Source organism: Musca domestica, unplaced genomic scaffold (genome assembly GCF_030504385.1).
Source record: "Musca domestica strain aabys unplaced genomic scaffold, Musca_domestica.polishedcontigs.V.1.1 2, whole genome shotgun sequence".
In the NCBI taxonomy this organism is placed as follows: Eukaryota; Metazoa; Arthropoda; class Insecta; order Diptera; family Muscidae; genus Musca; species Musca domestica.
In genome coordinates, this window is record NW_026712249.1 from 19,343,800 (window position 1) to 19,363,066 (window position 19,267).

Here is a 19,267-nt window from a genome sequence, read left to right on the forward strand (position 1 = left end):
GGGGCTATACGAAGACGTGGACCTGCACAGACAGTTTTCTGTCTTAGGCTGAAGTATCCATTACGAACTTCAAATACCAAATTTGAAACAATTCCGCTGAATAATGTCGCTATAATCATGAACATACCGAATATCGGGAGGTACCGTTATATGGGGGCTATACGAAGTCATAGACCTGCACAGACAATTTTCTATCACAGGTTGTAGTTCTCATTAGGAACTTCAAATACGAAAATAACTTGACGATGAGTGCACTTTGCCAATAATGCGGGAAGTACCCTTGGTTCATGTAGCGACTAAGTACTGTCTCGATATATTCAGGCATAATTTACCAGATGACTTTATAAATTCGTTCAGTTATACCGTAAATACCTGACTTCACCCTGACTTTCTTCTTCTAATTAAGGAGATGCTGTTCGAAACCCAATTCATCAACAAGCGGAGGAAATGTCTCAGTGTCTTATAAAACTCGCTTCATCCACACCTAACTCATTTCAACCCCAATCGAAATGCCAAAAATTGTAGATTTTTTTTAATGATTAGACATCTTACGAAAAAACGAAGTAGAGATCCGCTCACTCCGTTTCTACCTTAAACTTATATTTTTTCTTTTTCTATTTCCGGTCCAATAAAAATCAGTGATATGGAAAATGTTCCACATGATCGATCGGGTCATCATGCTTGCTGAACTTTAAGATACGATAATGAATACTCTACTTGAACGAAGACATTGTCATTGAAATAATTGATAGTGAATTGCAAAAAAGAAGTAAAATAAAAAGAAGTGAAACTTAAAATGGAAATGTTATTTACTATAAATCAGCCACTACCCAGAATTTTGGTGCTCACAGAAAATACAGACACATATTGAGGCGTTACATACCTGATGTTCAGAGTATTTTGTAGGATGTTGTAACTTTTTATTTATTTATTTATTATTTTTTTTTTTTTGAAATGAATATTGACACAATTGGTCTGTTCCAGAACTGCAAGAATGTAAAATTTATCGATATCGATAACCGATTTTTTCTTTTATGATATTTAAATAAATTGCAAAACTGATAGATTCTTGTAGGTTCTGAAACAGAGAACAAATTTTGAAATCTTTCGCTTTTTATACCCTACACCACATAGTGGTAAAGTTATTATGTCTTTGTGCATTTACTTGTAACAGGGAGAAGGAAGCGAGATAAACCCATAGTTACTTTGAGGATCTTCATAGAATCACTTTCTCAGTCGATTTATGAATGTCAGTCCGTCAGTCTGTCCTTGTGTCCTTGTGAACAAAATGCAGGTCGCATTTATTATCCGATTGAGATGAAATTTTCCAAACAATATTTGTTTGGCCCAAGGACGAATTGAAATTGGTGATAATCGGATCAGATTTGGATATAGCTCCCATATTTGTACACCAAATGGCCAATATCAGTCCAAAAGTCCTGAATTTTGGTATATCCGTTCGAATTCAGTCTCAAAGCTAATACATCGAATTCGGTTCAGAAATAGCTAGAACTCCCACATTCGTAATATGCACCACATAATAATGATGTTTGGTATAAGATATCGGATATAGCCCAGAAATACCTCTGCCAAATTGTATCAAGATCGATTCTGATTTGGGTATAGCTCCCATATATATATCTTTAACCGATTACGGGATAATAGTGCACCAAATTACCAATATAAGTCCATATGACCTGAATTTTGGCACATCCAGCCGAATTCATTCGAGAGGCAAGTACATCAAATTTAGTGAAAATCGGTTCAGATATGGCTATAGTTCCTATATATATATATATATATGTTATGGTGTTTAAGTCCCTCACATTCTTAATATGCATATGACAACAATGATATTTGGTACCAGATATCAGATACAGTCCAGTAATGCCTCTGCCAATTTGTATCAAGATCAGTTCAGATTTGGATATAGCTCCCATATATATCTTCAACCGATTTCGGGTTAATTGTGCACCAAATGGCCAGGCACATCCGACCGAATTCAGTCTAGAAGCAAGTACATCAAATTTGGCAAATATCGGTTCAGATATAACTAAAGATCCCATATCCGATTTGATTTTTAATTTTAAGTCCCTCAAATTCGTAATATAAATTCGATAACAATGAAATAGATATCTTATAGAGCTCGGAAATACAATTACCAAATTTTATCGAGATCGGCTAAGATTTGGATATAGCTCCCATATATATCCTTAATCCGATTTCAGGTTTATTGTGCAACTAATGGCTAATATCAGCCCAAATGGAGTGAATTTCGGGACGTACGTTTCCATTTTGTGGAACTCGGCTCCGATATATATTTTCTTAATGTAATCCTTCTCGAAGTGATATCATGCACTCTATAGCAATGTTATTTGGTATCAAAGATTAAAATGTCTCCGTCAAATTTAGTGAAAATCGATTCACAGTTAGATATACCTCCCATATAGTAGTTCCCTCTGAAACCAAACTATAACTGCTCTAAAGTCAAATGTTGATGATCTACTTCAAATAAATTGCTTTGTTATGGAAGCTTTACTAAATATGCATAGTGGTGTAGAGTATCCTGTAGTCGGTCCGCCCGACTTTTGACTTTTCCTTACTGGTTAATTGTTTGATTTTCCCAGCGACTCACTCGCAGTCATGAGTATCAAGAAAGGATTTTTTACAATTGACTTCTGCCACCTATTTTAAATGTTCCGACCGATTTCTTGTCATTTTCGCACGGTCAAGTCTAACAACTAAGTGTTAACTGACATTGACTAATTATCTGTTGACAAAAAAAAAATATTGAAATATATGACAAATTTCGGCACCACCTTTTGATGATGACCCATCGCCCAAAACTTATGACTAATTTCAAATTCCTTCAATGTGTCATTCTTACGAAGTCCAATTGTTATCTCGCCTCCATTAACTATCCCCCCACAACTTTGTGGACTACTTGCCTCCGGTGTAAATATTTCCAACTTACAACTTTTTTTTTCGCTGGAAATTTCACAGTTGGTCGGCCAAGCATTTCGATTTAATGACAACCTGTCTGCCTACCTGAGTACCCAACGAGCTCCTTCATTTTTTGTCTTCCCCAGCAATGCCAGCACCAAAACAACGTCAGTCAATGAATGGCGTTTACAGTAATGGAGGCGCGACCAACTAACTCTCTGGCGCACTTGTTGTAGTACTCTAGACCCGTTTCTTGGTATGATGGCTGGCTGGCTGGCAGGCTGGCTGGTTCATTGTAATGATTTGTGGTTTTATTTTTAAGATTTTGTTGGCCAAGTACGTTTATTACAACAAAAAACGTCGTCATTCCACGTACATACCGGTTTGAGAGAAGCCGTGTTTTTCTATACCCTCCACCATAGTATGGAGGGTATATCAGGTTTGTCATTCCGTTTGTAACACTCGAACTATACATTTTAAAACCCACAAAGTGTATATATTCCTGATCAGCATTAAATTCTATGTCGATTTAGCGATGTCCGTCTGTGGTCTGTGAAAATCACTCTAGCTTCCGATCGTAACGAAGTATACCCATATAATGGTACCTCCCGATATTCGGTATTTTGATGATTTTAGTGTCATTATTCACCGGAACTATTTAAAATTTAGTATTTGAAGTTTGTAATGGATACTACAGCCTGTGACTGACAATTGTCTGTGCAGGTCTACGCCTTCGTTAGCCCCCATATAATGGTACCTCCCGATATTCGGTATTTTGATAATTTCAGCGACGATATTCACCGGAATTGTTTCAAATTTGCTATTTGAAGTCCGTAATGGATACTACAGCCTAAGACAGAAAATTGCCCGTGCAGGTCCACGCCTTCGTATAGCCCCCATATAACGATACCTCCCGATATTCGGTATTTTGATTTTTTTCCCGCATTCTTTATAGGAATTGTTTCAAATTTCGTATTTGAAGTTCGTAATGGATACTACAGCCTATGACAGAAAATTGTCCGTGCAGGTCCATGCCTTCGTATAGCCCCCATATACCGGTACCTCCCGATATTCGGTATTTTGATGATTTCAGTGACATTATTTACCGGAAATGTTTCAAATTTGTTATTTGAAGTTCGTAATGGATACTACAGCCTATGACAGAAAATTGATTGTGCAGGTCCACGTCTTCGTATAGCCCCCATATAACTGTACCTCCCCCCGAAATTCGGTATTTTGATGATTTTACCGACATTATTCACCGGAAATGTTTCAAACTTGGTATTTGAAGTTCGTAAGGGATACTACGGCCTATGACAGAAAATTGTCAGTGCAGGTCCATGCCTTCGTATAGCCCCCATATACCGGTACCTCCCGATATTCGGTATTTTCTGATTTTAGCGACATTATTCACCAGAATTGTTTCAAAATTGGTATTTAAAGTTCGTAATGGATACCACAGTTGCCTATGCAGGTTCACGTCGTCGTATAGACCATAATATAACGGCTAAATTCGGTACATTCGGAATTTTTAACGGATTTAATTTTTTTGAAAATTGCCAAACGCGTTTCAAATAGTGAAGTGTACTCAAAGTTCGACTCGGCCGAACTTAGAGCTTTTGCACTTGTTTTTGCTTCACCTTAAGATACCACATTAAGCCAAGCATATTTTCGTCGTACTTGAATATCACATAAAATCTTGGCTAAAATACGGTATTAGATACTGATGTGGTGGTTGCATGTTTACCGTTCCGTTCTTGTTCTTGGCTATTGCCATGGGTCAACTTGTTAAAGAATTTGGTTCGAAGACTAAAATATACCTTGCGTATAATTTTAAGTTTAATGTTTTCAATTTAAGCGGTAAATTGATTGGTAAGGAATTCATAAGCCACATTAAAACAAGTTCATTTTGAGGCCAATACTAAAGTTTGGCAAGGCAAGTAATAATCTCAAAATTAATATTCCAAATACCAAAATAAATTTGGTAGCAGTAGTAACAACGTCATTGTAATCAATTTCTTCAAATGCAAAATTTAAACAAAGTCTTTGGGAAATAATTTTCGATTTTGGAGTGTAAAAACGTAGTGATGTTTAGATTAGAATAAATCTAGTCATGAGAAGATTTATTTTTGTTTCTAAGGCTTTAGGATTAAGAAATCCTTACTCCATTGGAGAATTTTTATGGTATTTTGGGTCACCTCACAAAACGAGGATTCGCTTCCATAGTTTCACGCCCTGATTTCGTTAACTTTTTAGCCACCCAACTAAGCAATTAATATTAGTACTTTGTTAAACGTCAGCAGTAAATAATGTTTAATTTTTTGTAATTGCATATTCAAAATAGTTTTGAAAATACTTACCGTAAATATCCAATTAATGGCAACATTCAAAGCCTCTCTAATACCCAACAAGTAGGCGAAAATCCACAACAAAGTGGCAATAAATGACACTACGGCAACAAAAATGAAGAATGCTGTCGCTGAAATGTATGAAGGTGATGCGCAGGCCATGCAAATAATGCCAAGGAACTGAAAAGAAAAAATATTTCAAATTAAAAAAAAGTTACAAAAGATATCGAGAACAAACTTCTAGGATTAAAAATATTTGGAGAATGAAAGGATGACAGTTGAAAATATAATTGGAAATCAAAGATGAATTAAAAGAACTAAAAAATCAGCTAAGTTCGGCCTTTGTATGGAAGCTATACAAAGACGTGGCGCTGCATAAGTAATTTTTTGTCATGGGCTGTAATATCCATTACGAACTTCAAATACCAAATTTGAAACACTTCCGGTAAATAATGTCGCTAAAATCATCAAAAAAAAAACCTAATATCGGGAGGTGTCGCTATACGGAGGCGTGAACCTGCACGGACAATTTTCTGTCATACGACTATAGTATCCACTGGAATTCTGCGACAACCGCAGAGCGTCATATGTGTAAGAGGGAACAGAATTCGTCAGGAATTTGGAGCAGATCGATTATGCGATTGGAGACAAGTTATGTTCGTTTATTTTATTCGAGGTTAAAAGAAATTTGATAAAACCTTTAACTTTGAAAAGAAGGTTGAAAATTATCATCTTTCCAAAAAGACCTATGCGATGAAGAAATGAAGAGAAGATGTCGGAAAAATATCATTATTTCTGGAAGCAATCTCTGTTCAAAATTATCATAAGTTAAAGATGAAAAGATCATTCTTGGAGGAGTTTTAGCAGCTTATGAATAAGTACTGAAATTCGACGACAAGCAAAGACCGATATATGTGAAAGAGGGAATAGAATTCTTCAGAAATTTACTGGAGCAGAGCGATCAAAAAGACTACAGAACAATGCGATGAAGAAACGGCAGAGGATAAGGGAAGAAGGGTTGTCAAGACATCTCGTCAAGGAAATTTCGATTATTCCGCAAAATTTGATTGGTCTTGTCCCTTGGATTCGAAGAATACAGAAGAAGACGATGGAAAAATGCAGAGGATAAACGGATCAATGCATGAAGAAGCGGTAGAAGATGAAAGGAGCCTGCTCCAAGCATCAATTTGAAAAGTGCAGAACAGAGGATATAAGGAGCGGGTTGTGAAGACATCTCTTCAACAATGTCATGTCGTTTATTCCGCAAAATTTGATTGGTGTTACCCTTTTGATTTGAAAAGTGCAGAGCAATGAGATGAAGAAAAGGAAGAGGATAGTAGGAACAGAGTTGAAAAGACATCTCTTCAGATTTTTAGTCAGATGTTCCAAGAAAAAAACTGTCCTAAAATCCACGAGTTTTGATCAGATGATAATTCAGAAGTACCCTTAAAATGTTCAGGATTTTTTTGTTAGAAAAAAAATTCAGAAGGTCCTTCGAGAAAATGCTACAAAATACACAGTTAATGAATTACAGTGTCTTGGATTTTTTATACCATCCACCATGCTAGGTATGGAGGGTATATAAAGGGTTACCAATGCATCTCTTCAAGAAGGCAATGTCGATTATTCCGCAAAATTGTACTGCTCTTTCCACTTTCATTCGAAAAGTGCAGAACAATGCGATGATAAGAGGATTAGGGTTGCCAAGACATCTCATTCAAGAAAGCCATGTCGATTATTCCACAAAATTTAATTGGTCTTACCCCTTTGATTCGAAGAATGCGGAACAATGAGATAAAGAAACGACAGAGGATAAAAGGAGCAGGATTGCCAAGACATCTCTTTAAGAAGGTCATACCGATTATTCCACAAAATTTAATTGGTCTTACCCCTTCGATTCGAAAAGTGCAGAATAATGCGATGATAAGAGGAGCAGGGTTGTCAAGACATCTCTTCAAAAAGCCCATGTCGATTATTCCACAAGATTTTATTGGTCTTACCCCTTCGATTCAAAGAATGTGGAACAATGCGATGGAGAAACGGCAGAGGATAAAATGGGCAGGATTGCCAAGACATCTTTCATGAAGGTCTGTCGATTACTCCATAACTCCCCATCGATTCGAAATTGCGGAACAATGCAATGAAGAAATGGCAGAGGATAAGAGAAACAGGGTTGCCAAGACATCTCTATAAAAGGCCATGTCGATTTTTCTACAAAATTTAATTGGTCTTACCACTTTAATTCAAAAAGTGCAGAACAATGCGACGAAGAAACGGCAGAAGATAAGAGGAGCAGGATTGCCAGGACATCTCTTTAAAAAGACAATGCCGATTATTCCGAAGAATACGGAACGGCAGAGAATAAAAGAGCAGGGTCGCCAAGAAAACTCTTTAAGAGGATCATGATCTGCAAAATTTTATAGGTCTTACCCCTGCGATTCGAAGAGTGTGATGAAAAACGGCGGAGGATGAAAAGTGCAGGATGAAAGACGAATCCCCTTACACCGTCGATTCGAAGACTGCAAAACAAGGCGATGGAGAAACGACAGAAGATAAAAGGATCAGGGTTGCCAAGAAATCTCTTCGATTATTCTGCAAAATTTAATAGGTCTTAGCTGTTCGATTCGAAGATTGTAATGAAAAACGACGGAGGATGAGAAGAGCAGGATGAAGGACCAATCTACAAATGAGGTTTTGGAGCACAACATTCGGCTATCCTAACCTATATAGGATGCCAGAATTTTGTGAACTAATAATTTTGCAATGAACTAATAATTTTCGTGAGAATGAGAACAATAGGAAAGCGAACTGGAAAATGCAAGTCACTTTGGAGAAGCTAAACCAAGCCACAGAATTTAGAAAGATCCATTATTTGGAAGTAGGATTATCATCACTTTGTAATAAGGAAGATGGTAAGCTGAAATAAACGCGAAAAACTGAGCTAACGGCGGCTTCCTTATGGGAAAGTCATTATTTACACGATCTGCAATGATGGGAGCTATTGCTCACAAATACGGAAGCTTACCAACAGGAGAGGTTTGAAACGACTCGACGAATCGGAGAGTTTTATTTTCTCCTTTTTCACATTTCGTCCTTTGAGCCTGATCTGAACCAGCGACCTTAAGATTTGAGATTGGGGTTTCGACCATCTAAGAGAAGTCGATAATGGGAAAAGTACAAAGGTACAGGGTATTTTTTTAATGAAACATTGACTTGCCTTTTAAATGGTCTATGGGTTTTCGCGTTCGTATCGAAACTTTTAATCCAAGAATAAGCATTTTTCATAAAATCATATTTTTGGAAAGAGATGAAATAATTCCGATTTTTCTTAGTTGCAAATTCAAGTTTGAAAAAAATATCTACGTTAAGTTTTGGGCTAAGCTATACTGCATTAAAATATGACAATGATTCAATGCAAAGCTTAAACATTCTGTCTGCTGTTCCAATTGAATCTTAGTGTTCCACTTTTTATTTAAATTTTCACACATTTCGAAAATAAAACTCAAAAATGTTGCCTTTTTCACTTGCAATTGTTGTAGGTGTTGCATTTCCAAACAACCGCAAACGTTAAAATTTTAACGTAATCGTGGGTGTAGGACAACCAAATCTACATGCCTATAAAAATTAATAAAAAATTACTTTGCATTTGAATAATAATAATAATTTCAAAAACAAATACCTATAAAAATGATTCTATAAACAATTTGTGTTAAAAAACCATTCATTGACAAAAACAAAAATTCTGTCAACTCAAACTTCCTACAGCTATTCTCAAGCATTTTATGGCTTAAACAACAAATATTCTTAAAATAAAACTGAAAAAAACCGCTGAGCTCATCACCCGCTGACATAAACCACATATCATAATGCACAACTCTGACAAACGTTTTCATTCTGGAATTGGAACCTAATTTTTGTTTGGTTGTTGCTGTTGTCATTTAAAAAAATGTTAAGAAACCAGTTTTCAGTTTGCTTTTTATTATTATTATATTGTTTACTTAAATTTTTGCTGAATACGTAAAACATGTGATAGAAAACACGGCTCGGAAGGGCATTATATGAAGTGGCTAGTTCATAAATATTTTTATTTTTAATATTTTTATTTTTAGTGATCAACCGATTCTCAAAAACATAATATCCAAAAACTAGACGAAAATATTCTAATTCCACGATTTTTTTTCCAATGAATTTATTTTTTAAAAACCATGACTGACCCTTAAAAAATATTTTTAGGCATCATTATTTAATCATTATATAATCATTTCCAGAAGGCCATTTCGATTATTCCGCAAATTTTGATTAGTCTTATCCCTTTGATTCGAAGAATGTGGAACAGTGTGGTGCAAAAACGACAGATAATAAGAGTAGTAAGCTTGCCAGAACATCTCTTAAAAGAGGCCATGTCGATAATTCCGCAAAATTTGATTGGTCTTACCCCTTCGATTCGGAAAATGTGGAACAATGCGATGAAGAAACGGCAGAGGATAAGAGGAAGAGGGTTGCCAGGACAACTCTTGAAAGAGGCCATGTCGATAATTCCGCAAAATTTGATTGGTCTTATCCCTTTGATTCGAAGAATGCGAAACAATGCAATGAAGAAACGACAGAAGATAAGAGGAGCAGGGTTGCCAAGACATCTCTTCAAGAAAGCCATCGTCGGTTATTCCGCAAAATTGATTGGTCTTACCCTTCGATTCGAAGAATGCGAAACAATGCGATGAAGAAGCGGTAGAGGATGAAAGGAGTAGGGTTGCCAAGACATCTCTTCAGAAAGGCAATGCCGATTATTTCGCAAAATTTGATTGGTCCTCCCCTTCGATTTAAAGAATGTAGAACAATGCGATGAAGAAATAGCAGAGGATAAGAGGAACAGGGTTGCCAAGACATCTTTTCAAAGAGGCCATGTCGACTCTTCTGCAAAATTTGAGTGGTCTTGCGAAACAATGCAATGAAGAAACGGCAGAAGATAAGAGGAGCAGGGTTGCCAAGACATCTTTTCAAGAAAGCCATCGTCGGTTATTCCGCAAAATTTAATTGCTCTTAACCCTTCGATTCGAATAATGGAGAATAATGCGATGAAGAAACGACAGAGGACGAGAGGAGTAGGTTTGCCAAGCCATATCTTCAAAGAGGCAATGCCAGTTTTTTCGCAAAATTTGATTGGTCTTATCCCTTGGATTCGATGAATGCGAAACAATACGATGAAGAAACAATAGATGATAAAAGTAGCAAGGTTGCCAAGACATCTCTTCAAAGAGGCCATGTCGATTATTCCGCAAAATTTGATTGGTCTTACCCCTCCGCTTCGAAGAATACAGAACAATCCGATGAAGAAACACAGAGGATATGAGAAGGAGGGTTGTGAAGATATCTCTTCAAGAATGCCATGTCGATTATTCCCCAAAATTTGGTTGGTGTTACCCCTTTGATTCGAAAAGTGCAGAGCAATGTGATGAAGAAAAGGAAGATGAAATGAGGAACAGGGTTGCCAATACATCTCTTCAGAGTTTGGGTCAGATGTTTCAAGGAAAAAAATTGTCCTAAAAATCCTCGAGTATTGATCAGATGATCATTGAGGAGTACCCTTCAAAAAATCAAGATTTTTTTGTTATAAAAAAATCCACCTGTTTTGATCGGAAGGCTCTTCAAGAAAATGCTACAAAATCCACAGTTTATGAACCACAGTGTCTTGGATTTTTATACCCTCCACCATACTTAGTATGGAGGGTATATTAAGTTCGTCATTCCGTTTGTAAGTCATTGAATTGATGATCAACGTAAAATTCTAAGACGGTTTAGGTCGGTCCGATCCATCAGTCTGTCCGACATTATTAACCGGAATTGTTTCAAATTTCGTATTTGAAATTCCTAATAGGTACTACAGCAGGAGACAGAAAATTGTCTATGCAGGTCGAGGTCTTCGTATAGCCCCCATACATCGGTACCTCCCTATTTTCGGTTTTTTTTTTGATGATTTTAGCTACATTCTTCAATGGAAATTTCTGGAAATCCACACAAGAAGTTCTTTCTAAGTAATTTATCCCCTGACAGAGAATTGTCTATAAAGGTCCATGATATCGTATAGCCCCCATGCAACGGTACCCCCAGATATTCAGTATTTTTATGATTTCAGGAACGATATCCACCGGAATTGTTTCAAATTTAGTATTTAGAGTTCGTAATGGGTACTACAGCTTATGACAAAAAAATGTCTAAGCAGGTCGAGGTCTTCGTATAGCCCCCATATATCGGTAACTCCCTATATTCCGTATTTTTTATATATAGACCACATTATAACGTCGACTTCTTATATTCGATATTTTTAAGAGTTTAACAGAATTTTTAATGGATTTAATTCTTTTTTGAAAATTTCCAAATTCGTTCAATATGGTGGAGGATTTTCAAAGTTCGGCGCTGTCGTACTCACTGCTTTCTTACTTGTTTAAATTCCACGGTATTTGGATCTGAGTTCTTAAAAATTCTACGGTCCCTTACAAATATCCTACAATTTTTGATAAAGAGGTCCTTGGAAAATATTAAAAAATACATCTGAGTTCTTGAGACAATATTCCTCAAGAATCTATTAATATAGTTCTTATAATAAAAAAATCAGATCGTGGGACTGCCATTCCATCTATGATTTTTTTTGCATTTTCCAAGCTCAATTCTGAATGCATTTATTATTTAAGATGCAAACGCATTCAAATCATGCTGATGATGAAAATCACAATATTCTCTAATTTCTCTCTCTCCTCTCTCTTGTTGATCTCTACAGAATAATGACACAATTGTGGGTTGAAAATGCAAATGCGAAAAAAATAAGAAAAACATCTAAAAAACACCCCAAGAATTTTTGCAACATGCAGCGGATGCGGTTTTTCTTATGGCCTCTAGTCGAGTATCTGTCTCTGTGTGTTTTTATCTAATATTATGTCAATTTATTATTTGTGTACATACATATGTATTTACGTATGTACTTTGTGTTCATGCGACGGACGTCGCCAAAGTAATGTACCTCTAACTGGTTGCACATGTTGGTCGTTACAGATGCCAGGCAACCTGCCTGAAATCTGTTTGCAATGGGTTGTTTTCTATTCAATTTTGTAGGTTTTTTTATTGCATCTGATTTTTGTTTTCTTTTTTTTTTCAAAGTAATCTATGAAAAGAACAAAAAATGCGTTAATAATAGAATACAAAAAAAAAAAAAAAAAGAAAAAACTAAAAAAATGCTGATGAAAACTTGCAAATAGAAACAAGTTTTTCAGGTGGTTTTTCATTGTTGAGGCGTTTCTGTCTGTAGCTATAACGTTGGGTTTAGCTACTGAGAAACGTTCAACGATAAAAAGAAAAGAGGGAACACAAAACAAGTAAAAATCAACAATGAAAACTGTATGTGGAAAACCACACGAAGGGTGAAGGGTAACCAAAGATATTTTTTCTTAGTTTATTTGTTTTTTTTTTTTTTGCTTTTCTGGCTGCAAAGCAACAGGTGTGACGTAAACACCAGTGAGAAGAAATAAAGCTTTAGAATAATATTTAAAGATATTTGTTAGATAAAATTGTTAGGGAAAATATTTCAGGAACCAACGGACCAGAAAACGTGGACTTTTTATAGAATATTTTTAAATTTATGCAATATTACCAGACTTGGAATTTTTTGAGAAAAAAATTTCAATATCCAAACGTGGATTTTTTAAGAAAAAAAATTCAATATCCAAATGACCACCAAACGTGGATTTTTTAAGAAAAAAATTTCAATATCCAAATGACCACCAAACGTGGATTTTTTAAGAAAAAAATGTCAATATCCAAATGACCACCAAACGTGGATTTTTTAAGAAAAAAATTTCAATATCCAAATCACAACCAAACGTGGATTTTTTAAGAAAAAAAATTTCAATATCCAAATCACAACCAAACGAGGATTTTTTAAGAAAAAAATTTCAATATCCAAATGACCACCAAACGTGGATTTTTTAAGAAAAAAATTTCAATATCTAAATGAAAAAAATTTCAATATTCAAATCACAACCAAACGCGGATTTTTTAAGAAAAAAATTTCAATATCTAAATGAAAAAAATTTCAATATTCAAATCACAACCAAACGCGGATTTTTTAAGAGAAAAAAGATCAATATCCAAATGACCACCAAACGTGGATTTTTTAAGAAAGAAAATTTCAATATCCAAATGACCACCAAACGTGGATTTTTTAAGAAAAAAATTTCAATATCCAAATGACCACCAAACGTGGATTTTTTAAGAAAAAAATTTCAATATCCAAATGACCACCAAACGTGGATTTTTTAAGAAAAAAATTTCAATATCCAAATGACTATTAAACGTGGATTTTTTAAAAGAAAAATTCAATATCCAAATGACCATCAAACGTGGATTTTTTAAGAAAAAAATTTCAATATCCAAATGACCACCAAACGTGGATTTTTTAAGAAAAAAATTTCATATCCAAATGACCACCAAATGTAAATTTTCTAAGAAAAAAATTTCAATATCCAAATGACTACCAAACGTGGATTTTTAAGAAAAAACATTTCAATATCCAAATGACCACCAAACGTCGATTTTTTAAGAAAAAAAATGACAATATCCAAATAACCACCAAACGTGGATTTTTTAAGAAAAAAATGTCAATATCCAAATAACCACCAAACGTGGATTTTTAAAGAAAAAAATTTCAATATCCAAATAACCACCAAACGTGGATTTTTTAAGAAAAAATTTCAATATCCAAATGACCACCAAACGTGGATTTTTAAAAAAAAAATTTCAATGTCCAAATAACCACCAAACGTGGATTTTTTAAGAAAAAAATTTCAATATCCAAATAACAACTAAACGTGGATTTTTTAAGAAAAAAAATTCAATATCCAAATAACAACTAAACGTGGATTTTTTAAGAAAAAAATTTCAACATCCAAATAACCACCAAACGTGGATTTTTTAAGAAAAAAATTTCAATATCCAAATGACCACCAAACGTGGATTTTTTAAGAAAAAAATGTCAATATCCAAATGACCACCAAACGTGGATTTTTTAAGAAAAAATTGCAATATCCAAATGATCACCAAAAGTGGATTTTTTAAGAAAAATATTTCAATATCCAAATGACCAACAAACGTGGATTTTTTAAGAAAAAAAATTTCAATATCCAAATGACCACCAAATGTGGATTTTTTAAGAAAATAAATTTCAATATCCAAATGACAAACAAACGTGGATTTTTTACGAAAAAAATTGCAATATCCAAATGACTACGAAACGTGGATTTTTTTAAGAAAAAAATTTCAATATCCATATGACCAACAAACGTGGATTTTTTAAGAAAAAATTTCAATATCCAAATGACCACCAAACGTGGATTTTTTAAGAAAAAAATTTCAATATCCAAATGACCACCAAACGTGGATTTTTTCAGAAAAAAAAAATTTCAATATCCAAATGACCACCAAACGTGGATTTTTTTAAGAAAAAATTTCAATATCCAAATGACCACCAAACGTGGATTTTTTAAGAAAAAAATTTCAATATCCAAATGACCACCAAACGTGGATTTTTTAGGAAAAAAATTTCAATATCCAAGAAAGAAAGAAAAATTCAATATCCAAAAAAAAAATGCAATATCCAAATGACCAACAAACGTGGATTTTTTAAGAAAAAAATTTCAATATCCAAATAACCACTAAACGTGGATTTTTTAAGAAAAAAATTTCAATATCTAAATGACCACCAAATGTGGATTTTTTAAGAAAAAATTTCAACATCCAAATGACCACCAAACGTGGATTTTTTAAGAAAGAAATTTCAATATCCAAATGACCAACAAACGTAGATTTTTTAAGAAAAAAATTTCAATATCCAAATGACCACAAAACGTGGATTTTATTAAGAAAAAAATTTCAATATCCAAATGACCACCAAACGTGGATTTTTTAGGAAAAAATTTCAATATCCAAATGACCACCAAACATGGATTTTTTAGGAAAAAATTTCAATATCCAAATGACCACCAAACATGGATTTTTTAGGAAAAAATGTCAATATCCAAATGACCACCAAACGTGGATTTTTGGTTTGGAGGTAAAAAAACTCCAACCAAATTCTTTATATTTGGCTGGAAAACAAGTGACCGATTTTTCGCATTTGAATATTGTAATGGCTTATGACAAAAGTGGTCTATACAGGTCCACGTCGCCGAATAGAACTTAATATAACGGCTACATTCGATATTTTTAAGATTTTAACTGAAATTTTAACGGATTTTATTTTTTTTTGAAAATTGACAAATTCGTTCCAAACGGCGGAGGGTATCACAACTTTTTTACTTTTTCTGATTTTTTTGATAAAATATAAAAAAATCGTGAAGTCATTTTTAAACACATTTCGATTTTTAATTTATTCTTCAGCTTTAAAATTAACTCGAAAAATATTCAAATTATTTTTATTACCATTCCACAAAACAAAAAAAAAAATATTGGTAAAAGTTAAGAATTTAAAATTTATTAAAATGAACATTAGCATTTCCCCTAAAAGGGCTAGGTAATTTGCATAATTTATAGGTTGTCGTTCTACGAATGTTCGTGTGTGTGAATGTTTTTGAATATTCGTTTCTTCAAATTTAGAAATTGATCCCATTGTCGTTTTTTTTCGTTTTCTGTTGAAAGAATTTTGCCGCTCGTCCATAGCTCAAAAATTTTAATGTGTGCTTGACTTGCCTTGTTTTGTAGTCAATTAAGAAACGAAAAAAGAAAACGAAAACTATTTTGAATTTTTGGAATTCTTGTTGTGTTGTGCGTTGCCTGATTTTCAAAGAATTCTTAAAAAGGGGCTTAGCACATATTTATAGTTTTTTTGTTGTCGTTTTTTGTTTTTTATTTCAAACAAATTCTTTAACGCCATTTGTAAATATTTGACATCAACATAAATGTGACGTTTCGTATTTCGACAGTTTGTTTTAGATGAGAATTGGTACAGGAAATAAGTTTTGTATTTTTTGTTTTTTTTTTTTTTTTGGAGGTGTTAAAATTTGGTGATTTATTTCAAGGTTTGTGGGAGATGTTCGAATAAATCATGTTTGAGTTTTAGTTGTCTAGAAAAGAGCAAATAACCGAAATCGTCTGGGCGTTGATTCTCAGTCAGTCAGTCACTTACTATTTAAATAATATTTAAAAATTATCTGTATACAGGGTGAGATAAAAAAAACTTTAAATTTTTTTTAATTTTATTCAATGAAAGCAAAAAATGTCGGAAATAGCATCAAATTTTAGAATAAGTTTAGATTTGTTCGAATTGTTAACATTTGGTAAGAATTATGGCTTTCAAACGGCCACGCTGCCCGAACGTTGCTCTACGGTATTTTGGCCCATCCCAACGGATTGGTATCCGGAGATTTTGGTGACCATTGTGCGCTGGAAATGAAACGAGGAACCTCATTTTGTAACCATTCTTGGGTGGCGCGTGCTGAGTGCGATGGTGCTGAGTCCTGTGGTAATGTCCAAGGTCTACGGTTAAAATGTTTGCGTGCCCATTTTTTTTTGTTTACCTGCTGGACAATGAATGTTTTGTCATCGGAGAAAACCGAATTCGGCAGTTCACCACTTTTGACCAAGCGAAGCAACTCTTTAGCTCTTGTGAGTCTATTTTCTTTCTGTTGCGGGGTAAGTTCTTGCACTTTTTGCAATTTCTATGGCTTTATCCCGAACTCATTTTTCAATATTTTCCGAATGGATTGCGATATGTTCATCCCAGGAGCCATTTTTGGCCACTGCGACGCGGATTTCGATCAAGTCGCTTTTTTACTTTTCTAACCAATTCTTCAGATGTTGCTGTTTTCTTCTGTCCACTTCCTTGACGTCGGGCTACGCTACTAGTAGCATGGTAACGAGCTATGGTACGAGACACAAAAGATTTATTCACATTTAAATGCCGGAGAGCTCTACCGATAGCCACTTGTGGTTTTCCAACCAAATATAAAGAAATCACACTGTCACGCTTGAATTCCATCACGAATAACTTTTTTCTGGAAAATTCTCACCAAAATGCTTTTGTAGGTTTGTAAATAATATAATGAGCTGTCACTGGAATAATTTTAACAGCTGTCGGATGAGTGGCTTAGAAATGACAGCAGTCTGAAATTGGTTGCAGTTTTTTCATCTCACCCTGTATACATATATAAAATATATAGATAAATTTTAAATATTAACCGATCTATAATTTTGACCTTTATTATGGACTTGGAAGAATAATTAAACAAAGCTGTTATTGTAGATTTTTTAGGAGCACTTTTTTATGAACTGATTTTTTTAAGAAAATTTTTGATTTTTTTTTCAAAATATTTTTTAGGAACACAATATTATTCAAGTTTTTTTTTTCAATACTGTGTGAAATATTATGTGTTTTGTTTTCACTTTTTCCCTCCCAGAATATACTAGAAAATGTTGGCAAACAGCAATTATTATCAAATATCTGCGGACACTTATTTGCACCATAATCTTATCTGACTCGACTTATATCATGAGTGTGCATTAAGTCCCCCCTTTTGTTTCCTATCTGTTTTTTTTTTGCGCTCAATTAATAAAATGTTTTCTTTTTATCTGCGACATTATTAACTGATAATCAGCATACAATTCGCTTATAAGCAAATCAGTAAACCAAAAACAACAACACCAGCAACAACAACGAAAAGCAATCAGGTGTGCAATGGATGGATGAGTCATATGCGTTTTGGGATCTACATAGGATTGGAACTTTATTTGGAATCTAAAGGTTGTTCAAAATGTACAATTAAAAAATCGAAGTGTCTGGAGCCTGTAAGAGAACAATCCATTGAACATTAGATGGATTGACTTTAGATCAAGTTAATTAGGAAAAAATTAAAAAATAGAGAAAAGTATATACTTAGGACTATTAGGAACCCATATTTTGGTTCAATATCAATCCAACACCCTTTTAATTTTAAATCAACCCTTAAAAAATATAGAATAATTTTCGGTAGTTCTTTTTTTCAAAGTTTCTCGCAAATCTTTTAATAAATTGCATGTGATATATTTATCGCCCTGAATCACATTTTTTTGGTTTCAATTTCAATAAAACACCAATCATTGTTGTTGCGTCATGTATATAAAACCCCTTTTGTATATGTTCATATCGGTAACCGATAACATAGGGTGTAAATCCCCCTTCAAAATTTTAGACCATCATTCAAAGGAAAGTAAGCTCGTTGCTATTGAAAATATAACATTATTTGAAGAAATGATGACACATTCTTGAAAATTATCAGTCAAAGTGAAATTTCAATATTGTCAATAGTTCGAAAATATTAAATATCAAATGTCATTATGAAAAAATATTCTTTAAAAAATCCAAGATTATAGCTCTGTTGGGACTTAAAAAATATTCTTTAAATAATCCTTTCTTATAGCTCTGCTTGTCCTTAAAAATTATTCTTAAAAAAATCCATGCTTATAGCTCTGTTAGGCCTTAAAAATATTCTTAAAAAATCCTCGCTTATAGCTCTGTTGGGCCTTGAAAAAATATTCCTTAAAAAATCCAAGCTTATAGCTCTGTTGGCCCTTTAAAAAATATTCTTTAAAAAAATCCAAGATTATAGCTCTGTTGGGACTTAACAAATATTCATTAAATAATCCTCGCTTATAGCTCTGCATGTCCTTAAAAATTATTCTTAAAAAAATCCATGATTATAGCTCTGTTAGGCCTTAAAAAATATTCTTAAAAAATCCTCGCTTATAGCTCTGTTGGGCCTTGAAAAAATATTCCTTTAAAAATCCAAGCTTATAGCTCTGTTGGTCCTTTAAAAAATATTCTTTAAAAAATCCAAGTTTATAGCTCTGTTGGGACTTAACAAATATTCATTAAATAATCCTCGCTTATAGCTCTGCATGTCCTTAAAAATTATTCTTAAAAAAATCCATGATTATAGCTCTGTTAGGCCTTAAAA

General features: G+C 33.9%; 1 protein-coding gene across 2 annotated transcripts in view; it reads right to left on the reverse strand.

The window, feature by feature from the left end:
• Positions 1-19,267, reverse strand: part of LOC101899997 (CKLF-like MARVEL transmembrane domain-containing protein 4) — a 56,798-nt gene that overhangs the window by 12,584 nt on the left and 24,947 nt on the right. For both annotated transcript variants that reach the window (XM_059121912.1, XM_059121911.1), the window contains exon 2: positions 5,304-5,471. In XM_059121912.1, the coding sequence (XP_058977895.1) occupies positions 5,304-5,471 (168 nt within the window). The remainder of the gene's footprint in view (positions 1-5,303; positions 5,472-19,267) is intronic.